The sequence below is a fragment of the Telmatherina bonti genome (genome assembly GCF_933228915.1).
Source record: "Telmatherina bonti genome assembly, chromosome: 1".
NCBI lineage: Eukaryota > Metazoa > Chordata > Actinopteri > Atheriniformes > Telmatherinidae > Telmatherina > Telmatherina bonti.
Genome location: NC_136619.1, coordinates 14,169,327 through 14,181,998, shown reverse-complemented (window position 1 = coordinate 14,181,998; position 12,672 = coordinate 14,169,327). Strand labels below are relative to the sequence as shown.

Sequence of the window (12,672 nt, the reverse complement as noted above, 5' to 3'; positions counted from 1 at the left end):
ATCTTGGTGTGTGCTGTTATGCCTGTTGTCTGACTTGTAGACAAGCATAAAACAAGCCCCAGCTGTCTTTATTACCTGTTCGATCCATCCCAACTGCTTTGTTCCTGCAGTACATAGAAACACATTTACCCGCTCTTGCGTTGCCATTTTCTCTTCAGCTCGAATCTAATAGAAAGGCGCCATTACACCATGGAAGGTAATGGCTCTGGGTGTATGCTGAAGCTGTTTGGATATGAGGCAGCGCCAGAGGTGTGTTTGCAGGGCGCCGATGGGCAATATCCTGCAGCTGCCCGCCTCAGGTGCAGGAAGAATTGAGTACTTCCTTTTACAAGATGTGTAATTATTGTGGCAGACAATGGTGTAGATTTAAACCAAGTCAATATGTAGATAAGCACTTTATACACACACAGCTGCTTGGAAAAGGATGCTGTTGTATGTGGTATATTAAAGCAGGTTGCCAAATTGCTGTGCAGGTAGGAAAAAAGCCTTGTGGGTCCATGGAAAAGGAATCTGATGGGAGAAATGAGGCCTCTAGGAAGGTGCCAGCAAACATATAATGAGGAACTCTTTAACTGAATCCAAGTTTTGCTATACTGCCTGCCATTTTAACCCCCCCCCACAAACCATCCAGATTGATAATTGATGGCTTTTCAAATGACTTTTAGTTTGACATTAAACTGGCAATGAGCTCCGCTTATAATCAGAACTAGCAGAAGTCAGTATAACTGGGGCATTTAGATTAATTTTGCATTAAAATCATGAATGCCCAGACACTTGCAGACAGTTGTTTCTGAATAGCTGTGAATTTCATCCTTGCATCTTGGATGAAAAACAATGACACTGGGGGGTCACAAAATGTTCAGAAACTCCATTAGTCTTTTTTCGTGGGGTCTTTCTGGGCCATCTATATAAAACATGAAACTCTACCCTTTCCCCTGAAGAGCATAGATTTTAATCAGAACTGCTATTCAGGCAGCCTTGTTCCTGCCTCTCGTACTTAGCAGGCGCCACATTAGGTGCTCAGGGACCGGTGTCAGCGGCACTGGAACTGAGTCTGTGATGGCTAAATGATGTCAAAAACGGCCCCATTAACGTCAATTTCAGATCAAGGGCCAATACATAGTGTGAACCTCTGCAATAAATGCGCTTTCTAATCTCTCCGCCTGCGTGTCTACTGTGGCCCCGTGGTGCGTTCTTTTTCTTGTAAGTGAAATGTGTCACTGCTCATATGAGGATTTATGCAAAGACTGACAGCTCAGAATAGAGCGCATGTCTGCAGAGCAGTGGGATCCATCGTGCTGTCTGTTGGTGCCTTATCTCATCCTCAAGTCAGCGTTTGTTACTTTGCATGAGCCCAGTGCCATAGTATTTTACCAGCCCACTCTTTTCCCTAATTAGGCCATTAGCAGGATGCGTTCTCCTCATTGTGGTCATTTATGTTCGATTCCAGTCTGAACTGATAGGCTTTTGTTAACTGGTGGTTCCTACTTGAAGTGTTTCGCAAAGACATCAAAGGGTGGACCACAAGCCTCATTTGGCAACTTCTCCCAGCTATCCATCGGCTGAAAAACACCCCGGTGCCTCGATTATTAACTCCGTCACCACCCTCTCATTCAACTTGAATTAAAAATTAAAAACCAGCAGAAATGACAGTGCCACACCATTGAAAGTAAAGTGTGTAAAAACCAACAAGGGCTCATTAGCGAGTAGTTCTGAAGACAAGCATTCTGACTAGAGACTCATTACACTTCTCCTATTTTAACTCTAATTGGGTTCATTTTATATATGAAACGCCTTGAATATTTAATGCTGGAAAAGTTCTGCTTCTGATACTTTATATAGTCAAAGATACTTAGCCTGAGTTAATTGTCCAGGTTATCAGGCAAGCTGTTAGAAGCATCTCACCAACTCATGCTCCTCCTGACGACAACAGAGAGAAGAGACACTGAGTGGGTAGCTCCATGGATGATCATCTGGATTATGATCCACAGACAAAATGGGATTTGCTAATCTAATCAACAACCAGATTGTTTGGATTGTTGATATGTTAGCTGCTTTCTTGTTGGCGTATTGTTGTGACTGTAAACAATAAGGCTTTCCAAGTGTTTAATAGACTTTAATAGACAATATATAAACACAATCATAAACAGTGTTTCCGTCTTAGGTTACAAAGACCCACCTAATAAAGCCTTTGTAGTGTTTTACAAGTTGTTCAGCCGGCCAGGCTCAGCATTTTAATTAAACAGATTCAAAACAATGTTTTGGTTTCTTCCTATGGCTGCCTTCACACAATCTTTTGTTTCTCGCAGGTTGAAAGGAAAGAGAGAGAGGGGGAACAAAAGCAAGCTTGTGTTTCCAGGCAGGAAAGTTTGAAGTTCTTTGTTTGGAAGCAAGGTTCCGGGTGCAACACACTGTTTAGCTTGGTGACCCTGTGACTGTCTTCTGAGGAATTGTGTGAGCAGCCCCGCAGAACTGCGCTCCAGGGTCGGCTTTCATCTTAGCAGTAACCTGTGGACTTTGAAACTCAGGGCGATGGAATTGCAGCTTTGTCAGTACACTACTAATTAGAAAATTCCTAACCTCAAGCAAGATGTTTTAATTATGTGTTGTGTCAACGAGTTTGCAGATTTAATCCACCGTTGATACACACTCAAGTGTGCAAACTGTGTCGCACATTGTGGTAGATCAAGTGGAAGGAGCAGGGGTTTTTATTTTCATCTTTCTCATCCCTCTGCAACCTTAAGCCTTTCCAGCACCCTCTTCGTTACGAGCCGTCACATGCTTAAGTAGCCAAATTAGACGTGGAGTTAATGTGTTAGCTCATGAAAAAGCTGGTCTGATTCGCCTTGGTTTGTAGGAGACTGAACAATGTGACAGTATTGTGCTGGGTGTGAGCTCTCTGTTGCAGTGAGTCAGTGTGAGGGAAGGCAGGAAGGGGTTAAACAGAAATTGAGCGGGGATGCTGGGGGCAGCAGTGCTGCAGAACATAGCAGTGTTCGTGCGAAGGCAAGTCATTTCCCGAAACACTGCAGACACATGGCCTGCGGCGCTCTAAAACCTTTGGAGACCAAAATGGCTTGCAGGAGTTAGAAGTAATAAGGTGTTTTTTTGCCTTCTTTCTCCTTGACTGAAATTCTGCACGGTTGCTATGCATTGCCATGGAGCTGTGTAGCTGTTTTTATGGTTTATGTGGGTATTAAGATACTCTACCAGAGACCATTTTTGAGATTTGTTGTTGTTTAGTTGTGGAGCAAATGGAAGTAGTTTGTTTTGAAAGTAATTCTCTCATTTTTTTTTCTTTTTCCTTTTACAATGATCACTCAAATCCTTCAAACATATATGTGTATGTACCTACATACACACATATAGTGTTTGACATTTAATTCTTCTTGTCCTAACATAATGACAAATTAAGGAAAGCATGTTTGAGGAAAGAAAACGATGCTGCTTTTCTCACCTCTGTTTTTGAAAGCATAGTGACAGTGCCAGCCTCTTGTTTAGGGTTTTTCCCCTACAAAGGTAGAAACAAAGGCCATCTGTGTCAGTGTATGAGCACAAAGCCAACGTAGTAGTCCATTCTGACCTCTGTGATTATCGGCAGACTGAACCAAAACCCCTTTTCATCCTTTCCCCTGGTTCTGTTAATCTTGGCTGCCTTGTCTGCTTCAAAGAGAGGCTCCGGCATATAATCTGGGTATGTGCATCTGTGAATTATTATTCTAATTCTTTATACGTTTATTAGAGCTGAATAAACTCCACATCAAATACATCACTCGGGCAATGTCAGAAAGCCCGGGGCAAATCATTCGACATCTGTTAACTCTTTCAAAATGGCCTCATCCAGCATGTCTGTGGGCGTAGAGGAGCGAGAAAAAGGGAGAGGCGAGAGTGAGAGAGAAAGTCTCTGGTGCTGATTAATGGCGGCCGTAGGAGAGGCGTTTCAGGCCGAGTGTGGAGATGAAGCAGGCTGCACTCCCACGGCTGGGCTACACACTGTAAACACTGTGAAGGGACGAGGCAGCGTTCCTCGACTGAAATGCAGCATGGAGAAGAACATGTGGGAAAGCTTTGCTTCCTGGCACACAGTCAGTCAACCCAGGCAGCCAGTCCTCCAGTCAGTAAATGAGCCAGTCAGTCAGGCTCTCAGCCAGCCGTTCAAACAGATAGAAACAGTCTGTCAGCAAATCTGCAGGTCCTTCAAACATTATGGATGCTGGAGTGTCAGACACTTGGGTTGCCATGGTGAGAGGAGATCCATCAGGACTACCTGCTGCCGCTACATTGGGACCAAATACTGCCTGGCTTTCTGCCATGGAGGCCAGTATAAGACGGAAAGTTCATCACTATTTTAACAGTGGCTGTTGCTACTTTCCATCCTGGTTGTAACTTTTTTCAAAAACCACCACCTGGTTCAGCTTCTGCTTCACTCCTTTGTTTAGCTTGTCAACAGTCTGTCTCTGTTGTGCTATATATGTCCTCCTTGCCTGGAGCAGAGACATCAGACTTTAAACGGATTTTTCAGCATCAAAGTAGTAACAACAATAGAGTAATGTTGCATCACGAACAACTTATCTGTTTCTCAAACCAACACGGGGCTGGTCTCCATCGTCAAATACAAATGCTGAGCAATCCCTTTTCTCCCAACCGTTTTAGTTAACGCAATTTGTTGTCACATACCAGTACATACAGCACACACTCCTTCGCCACACATCCACCTCACCACTGCCTGATGTAAGGAGCAGAGTGCTGAGACAGCAGGTTGGACTGCGCAGGGCCAAGCAGCTCTGTGTGCCTGGCAAAGTGGGCCATTAACCCACCGCCCTAAGGTGTGACCTGGGCCAAATCCAATATTGGCTCCAGCATCAAGGCACAGGTGCCACTCAGGGTTCAAAGCCACAGATCAGCAAGAAACCCCACCACTGCTGCCCCCACTTTCCCTTTCTTAAACAATAAAGAAGTAAATGTAAATTCAGTCAGTAGACGCTTAAAGGCACAGCAGCTGCCCATGTACTATTGAAGAAAAGGAAGGATAAAAATGCTCATTTCAGCCCTTTTTTTTAGGGATGAATAATTGTTTTTATGGACCTCTGATTATCATAAACAATAAATGAATGTTCAACCATGTAACATAAGTCATTCCACTGAAATCCCCCCGCATCATGAACTCTGACTAATTATATTGACTGTGTAATGCCAGACTTTTTCATGTTTCTGGATAATGTTTAGAATTTGCCCAGTTTCTGAAATTTTGTAACAACTTGTCTTGGCTCCTCCCCCTCTGGTTTTGCTCCTTGCGTGATCCAAGGCTTTTTTATTCGCGACTTTTTCCACCAACAATTTTCTCTTTCTCAGCTGTTTAGTGGGAGGAGGCGAATAAACCGAGCCGGGTCGGGAAATCCTTCCTGCATTTTCTCAGCAATGTTTGTCTTCCGAGTTTCTTCTTCACTACTTTGTATTTTCATCCTAACACGCTATTTATATGCAGGGTGTGGAATCAGGTATGCACTGCGGGAGGGGGAAGAGGGGAGCCGGGAGAAGAAGCTAAAAAATATAAGAAATGGACAACTTCAATTTGGCCCGAATGTTTGAATTGGTCAGTTTTTTATAGATTTACAGCAAACTGAGGGGTTTAAGTATATTTCTTATTGTTCATTATTACAAAATGCATAAACTATTATCAGAACGAGGAACCACTTCACCCAGATTAAAAAAAAAGGCTGTAAGCAAGACTGCCCACCCCAGCTTTAAAGGCACTTTGGCCAGATTCATAGTCAGTCATAATCTTGTGCTTTTAAGAAAGAATTGCAAATATTTCTATTGATTTGTCTGATTGCAATGATACTGAATGGGTGAAAGGAATCTGTTTTATTCTGACTTATTGTAATTGTCAGCTTCACAGATCACAAAAGCTGTTTTTATGTGCAGATAAGGTGTATTAGCGTGCAGTAATGGTTCTGATGCAATAACCTACCATCATGTATGTCAGCAGCATGTTGTTGATCATTACAACTATTTAGCAAACCTTCATGCAGACCAGCTTTAAAACATCTCCTCTCCTTAGGTTCTGTCTTCTGCTGTGTTTTTTTTCTTTTCTTTCCGTGTCCCCCCCCCCCACTCAAAACAAGTCAAACGTCTGAAGAGATGTATTGAAGTATCCCTGTGCATTCTGTAGGACGGATATGTCATGTGACATAAAGCCTCCGAGCACCCATCACAGATAAAATGACAGATGCTGTTTTTTGCCTCATGGATCTTTCTTGGCCACGCTGATTCGGAGACTTTCATTTTTGCTCAGCCCCTCTGTCTCTTTGCTACTCTGCTCTTCTGTTAATTCTCTCCTTACGCGTTCTTTTTAACCACCACGACTTTACAAAGCCTGCAGTTTTGTGTTTTATTCAATGTCAAACACGATTACTGTGTAATTGCTGGCGACAAGGAGCGCGTAGTTATTGATGTCTCAACTGACACACTGCCCATTTCTCTTTCCACCACATAATTTCTGGCATGCACTGGTCAGGGGATCGGTCTCCATAGATACTGACAACTACGTACTATGTTTGGGGTTGTTGCTGCGCTTTGGGAGGACATGTAAAGAGAGAGGTAATGCTATGAGACCTCTCTGTCTGTACGCCGATCACTGAACGATATTGTCCCTGAAGGGAATGAAGCATTCTGGGAGCTAGAAAAACCTAAGGAGCAATATTTAGCTATATTTGCTGTCTTGAGCTTCCTCATCATCACCCACTGTGGTCACGGCACCACCCCAGCACCGACTGCAAGCCTGTGGCTACCACTGCCCATCTGTCTAGGTGGATGGATGGCTTTGATTGGTAAAGTCTGTGGCCCTGTCATCAACGTTGCTTGTGAGTGGCAGTAATTGGTATGGCAGTAGGCAGGCCTATCTTTCACTTGTGGTCAGCTATGATTGACCTGATTAGGCCTGGGTTGCTCCCCAGAGTGAGGGCTCTGGTGTGGCCCAGGGCATCAGTGAGCTGGCTGTATCCGTTTGCCCCTCAACCAGCAGCCAGAGATGATGTATATTGTTTGGGTAAGTTGGCAGGAGCTGTGGCCTGAGTTGCCTCCCTCATCCAGCGACAAGAGGTCAGAGAGTGTACTCATGGAAATTTGAGACAAGGCATCGTCATACAGTGTACACAAACCCAAGAATATGAGAAGGCGAGTGCTGGAGGGACTTTGGTTTGGCTCTTGTAAATTCAAACCCATCATATGTTTGCAATTATGTCCTGTCTGTACAATGTGTTTACAGAGTGGTGCAATCAATGTAATTGTGAGAGGGGTGTTCCTCACTGAGATGCCTGTCTTATTTCTCTCTGCCTGGGTTCAAGTGGGCACTTGCTGGATTTGTCTCCCAGTGTTTTTCATTTCCAAATGTAAATGCGTCTCTTGATTTGTATCAGCCTCTGTATACACTTTTTTTTTTTTTTTTTAAATCGTTCTCCTTTTTCCTGGATCAAACAAAAAACAACAAGGGCTCCATTTCAGAGTGGGACGTCGCCTCAGATCTATGTCAGCAGCTTTGTTTATTTAGAGAGAAAATCTGTTCATATTCCAGGCAATGTAAAGAGCCATAAAACACACTTAATTTAAAATGATGGTTTCCCAGGCTGCAGGGAGCATGTCACCAATGTTTGTCTCTGCCTCAGTTTCTCCACTTTAAAAAAAGTAAAACTAAAGGTTCTGCCTGCACCTGAAGATCTGGACATTATTAGTGCGTCCTTTTGATCTAATTTCTGCTTTGCAAGAAGGATTATTTTTCTTAATTGGAGGTGTATACATGCTTAGAGGCCACAACATTCCTTACTATTGATACTGTCAATGTGTTTGCCATTCAGCAAAGATTACCTCACTCTGTGAATTAGAAACAGTGTTTTGCTCACTTCTAAGCGCTCATATGTTTCACCACAGAAATTTATCTCTCTGACAGCAGCACAGAAACAAAGGTCTTTCTCTTCACTTTAGAAAAAGTAAGGAGGGATTCGCAGAAAGAGAAACTGTGAAATACATATATGCAAAAAAAAAGAATAGTGTTATTGAAGCCCGAATAACAAACCAGTCTTTTAATGTTTCTGAAGAAGAGCACAGTGTTATTTTGTAGTTCACACAAGAAGCACATGCAGGACAAAAGTCTATATTATTTGGTGAAATCAGAGCATTGAGGTTTTAAGGCATGGCTCTGTGTGTGTGTGTGTGTGTGTGTGTGTGTGTGTGTGTGTGTGTGTGTGTGTGTGTGTGTGTGTGTGTGTGTGTGTGGTTGGATGGGGGGGGTTAGGTTTTGAGTTAAGACATTGTGGGGTCACCAGCAGTTCTTATCATTGCTTCTCCAACATTAACTATTTCCCTGCAGGATTCCCACACATCTACAGAGTAGTATAGAAAAGAATCTAATATTGACATTTAGATGCTAATATGGAATCATGTTTGTCGTTCTCGTCATCTTAATTTATCATTTTAGCTGCTGATAGTTTGCACTTGACCAAATTACAATTAAAGTTAGTGGGAGTTTTAGTGTTTTAGGTGCTGAATCATGAACGAAAATACAGATAGTTTTGCTGGTTAAAAAGGTAAAGAAGTCATTTACTAGCTAAACTGCTGCAGAGGAGGGTTTCAAGGCGCTGGAGCCAGTCATGGATATTAGTGGGCAAGAAGCTATGTCTATCACACACCATCACACCAATTACATTACACCAATTACATCACACTACATAATTTAACACAAATGTCTTTAAACAGTAATAGCTTAAAAGTTACCTGATTTTACAAGTGATGTATTTTACAAAAATAGCAGAGGAAGATGAAAATAAGGGGTTGGAAGAAATGTTCACTGGTGTGACCTGCAACCCGAATGCTCCTGGATATCTGAAAAGCACTACTTCTCTTTATTCTGGGCCCTTTCTCAATGTGAAAAAGTTATTCTGGTAACCAGAAGCCGCACTACTAACTAAAATATTACAAAGAAAACTGTGATGGTGTGTTACCAATCTACCTGGCCCAGTCTCCACATCATTACAATGGTCATAGAAGATCTAAGTCACAAGCCTAAGAGCAGGAGTCACCAACTCTGGTCCTCAAGAGCTACTATCCAACAAGTTTTAGTGTTTCCCTGATACAACACACTTGATTCAAATGAAAAGATTCAAGATTTAAGATTCCTTTATTTTTCCCACAGCAGGGAAATTTACGGTGCAACAGCAGCAACAGAGAACCCACAGGAAAAATGGCGAGGCATAGAATAAATGAAGAGAAAATAATAAATACAGAATATGAAAATATATAAAGAATAAAAAAATTGTTTCAGCTGTAAGTATACCTGTACCTAGTACAGAGGCGTTTGCCTGAGAATATACATACCAGACATATATGATATTCCAGGTATGAATAGTGCAGAACAGAGAATAGATTTAAAATGTTTTTACACAGAGTCCAGTTATAAGTCAGTTCTCCAACTTCTCCAACATCTTTTCTATACTTGTCCGTTTATAAGCTGTTGATTTGGTCCAGGTGTGTTGCAGCAGGGAAACACTAAAACCTGCAGGGTGGTAGCTTGGGAACCACAGTTAGGGACTCCTGTCTTAGAGGCTCATCATGACCAAACTAACAAGTTGTCTCTACAAAGTGGGTGCGCTAAGTCCCAGAACACAGCTGCTGCTGAGTGAAGGAATGCCACGCCGTTTTATACTGGGAAGAAGGCGTCAGCAGCAGTGATTGGTCCAGATGGCAGTGAACCAGGAAGCAGGTGAAGCAGGTGTAGTGATGAGGAGCCAATCTCAGCCAGGCGGTGAACCAGGGTGATTTGCAGACAGGATGAGAGTGACACCTGTGACAGGTTTAAGCTGCACTTATTGCTAACCACCGCACCACTACGTAGTATCAAACCAGACCAATGTCATTTAGCTGTCAGACACTCATGTTGAATCTCATCCTAATGGTAGAATAAACTGTCATTTAAATGTGTGAGCAGGACATTTCTTTCTGTTTGTGTCCTTACATACAGCTTTCCATCACAACTAGAAATCTAAAACATCATCAGTTCAGTAAGATTTTTTCACTCACGCATGTGGAAATACTCTTCCGTCTTTAGCTCACCATCTGAGTTTGGTCTAACCTTAAGAGTAATGCTGAGAGGAGGTAGACAATGTTCTTTTGCCAACACATGTAACTACTGGAGTCCTGGGTTTTATTTATCTATGTATCTGTTAAAGAGTTGGTTGTCGGTAAGTGAAGTTTGATAATGTTGTCTCTGTTGTTCCACCTCATCTTTTCATACCACTAATCCAGTCTTCACTATCCACAGCCAAGCTAACTATATAAAAGATGTAGCTTGGGGACATCCACCCCTTGGTACAAAGAAGATAATATTGTCATCCATCAATCCTCTATGCCAGTTTATTCCAGAGTACGATCGCAGGAGATCTGGCTATCCCAGCTGCTGTCAGGCGAAAGGCAGGGTTCACCCAGGGCAGTCCATCACAGGGTCACACACAGAGACAAAACAAACCACTCACCCCTGGGAAAAATGTTAAAATAGCAAATCATATCAGACAAATAATTTTGGACTGTAAGATTAAGCAGCAGGACCCAGAGTGGATGCAGACTCCACTCAGAAAAGCCCCAGTTGAGGTTAGAACCAGGAACTGTTATGTTGGGAGGCAATGCTGCTCACCACCCCACCATCAGTGGCAACCAGACTGTGCCACTAAGTAGTTTAAATTTGATCTTTGACCCAGCAATAAAGCAACATTTTTAATAAAACTTGATTTATTTATTACTTTTTTAAGAAAATATGTCTTTCTAAATTCTCAGAGTTACAGATGTTGATTAGATCCCTGATGGACTGGGACTTTTACAGGATGTACCCTGCCTCTCCCCCAGTGATTGCTGAGATAGGCTTCAGCTTCCATGTGACCCTTATGGATGGATGGATGGATGGATATGATCCCATGTTTCTGGGTGCCAGTATAGCATTATGTGTGTACAGTCACCTGAAAAAGAAAGGACACCCTTTTCCATTTTAGGACAAACCTAAATATAAAGTAAATATATATTTAAGTAAATACATGAAAAACTCTACATAAATAACATTTTTTTAAAAAAGAGAAAAGAGGAAAAACTGATCCTAAACCAGCTTTAGCAGCAATAACTTGTCTGAATGATGCTGTTAGTCTGTCTCATCTTTGTGGAGGAACTTTGGCCACCTTCTTTACAACATTGCTTCAGCTCACGGAGGTTTGTAGATTAACATTCATGCATAGTTCTCTTTAAGTCCCACCTCAGCATTTACATTAGGTTGAGTCCAGACGTGATTGGTTACACCTTTTCATTCTTTTTGTTGTTGTTGTAAATGTGTTTTTGTACTTTTTTCTTACATGGCCAAGTTTTGGGTAAACTTGGACTCAACTGTAGCGTACTTTGGTGTGAAGAGGAGTTTGTGGTCCACTCAGTGACTGTAAGGTTCCCAGATGTATGCAAAACAAACCCAACTGATTGGCTCTCCACCAATGTGCTTGGCAGGCCAAGTAGCAGATATATGATTGCCTCTAGGTCCTCCATCTTGGTGTTGTTTGTCGCGCACAACACTGACGCCACAGCGGTTTTACACAAATCCTGCCCATTTTAGACCTAGTACTAAATTGCAATGGAAAAGAAACAGGACCAAGCTGAGACGAGTTGAGGCGAGTTAAACTGAGAAAAGCTGATACTAATGGAAAAGAGGCATATGGAGGTGGTTGTGCTTATATGCTGTATTTGGTTTTCATCCGATGTGGTGTATCTCCACTTTGACCTCATCGGTCCAAAGGACATTCCAGTAGATGTCTTGGATTGTTTTCAGATGCAACTTTGCAAACCTAAGCTATGTTTTTACAAATAGAAGAGCTTTTCTTATGCAGCCCTTTTAGGCAAACCCTACTTATTCTGACCTGCAACTTGTGTGTTTCTCTGAACATTGCTTCCCCAGTAACTTCAGTTTGGTGTGTTGCAGCAGGAAAACTTCTTAATGATTTTGAGATTCCTGCTGTAGTTCATGGCAATTATGGGAATAAAAATTGTACTCTCTCTTACCTTTGCACCTCTTTTCTTTTCCCCAGGTTTCCAGTGGCCCGGCGGGCTCCCCGGCCAGCTCCTCTGCCCCATCCACCTCATCTCGCCAGTACACACGGCAGCGCATCACTCGCGTCAACCTCAGGGACTTAATATTCTTCATGGAGCAGGACAAAGAGACCGCCCACTCCCTTCTTCTTTACCGTGCTCTACTCAAGTAGCCTCTGCTCTGCTCGGCGTCCACCTCAACCTCCTCCTCCGCCTCCTTCTTCCCAGCCACGTGCCTTCAGATCAGGTCTAATGTGTCAGCTCTGTGTATCCATATGTACTGTAGTGATGTTTGATGTAGCTTTTAATTAACAAGAAAGAGAGAGGGACTGAAAAAGTATAAAAATCAAACTGTTGTTCCATGTGCACTCTGTTTAGCTTCAAGGTGTGTAGATAGAACCTCAGTTCTAAGGCCATATCGTGCTCATTGTGTTGGATTTGTCAGATGAAGGATGTCCTTATATCACAGGTCTTGATTGCTGAGTAGCCAAGAAGCTTCTCCCAACACTTTGACATTGTAGGCAGAAGTTTCAACACATAAAGTAAGGATCACAGTTACTATATGAA

At 42.5% G+C, this 12,672-nt stretch overlaps 1 protein-coding gene across 1 annotated transcript in view; it reads left to right on the top strand.

The window, feature by feature from the left end:
* The window catches only part of LOC306769714 (transcription initiation factor TFIID subunit 4), a gene marked incomplete at both ends in the record, with an annotated part of 95,984 nt that extends 83,706 nt beyond the window's left edge, over window positions 1–12,278 (top strand). The window contains one exon of the mRNA XM_079258409.1: window positions 12,105–12,278. Coding sequence (XP_079114535.1) covers window positions 12,105–12,278 — 174 coding nt within the window. The remainder of the gene's footprint in view (window positions 1–12,104) is intronic.
* Window positions 12,279–12,672: the final 394 nt, after the last annotated feature.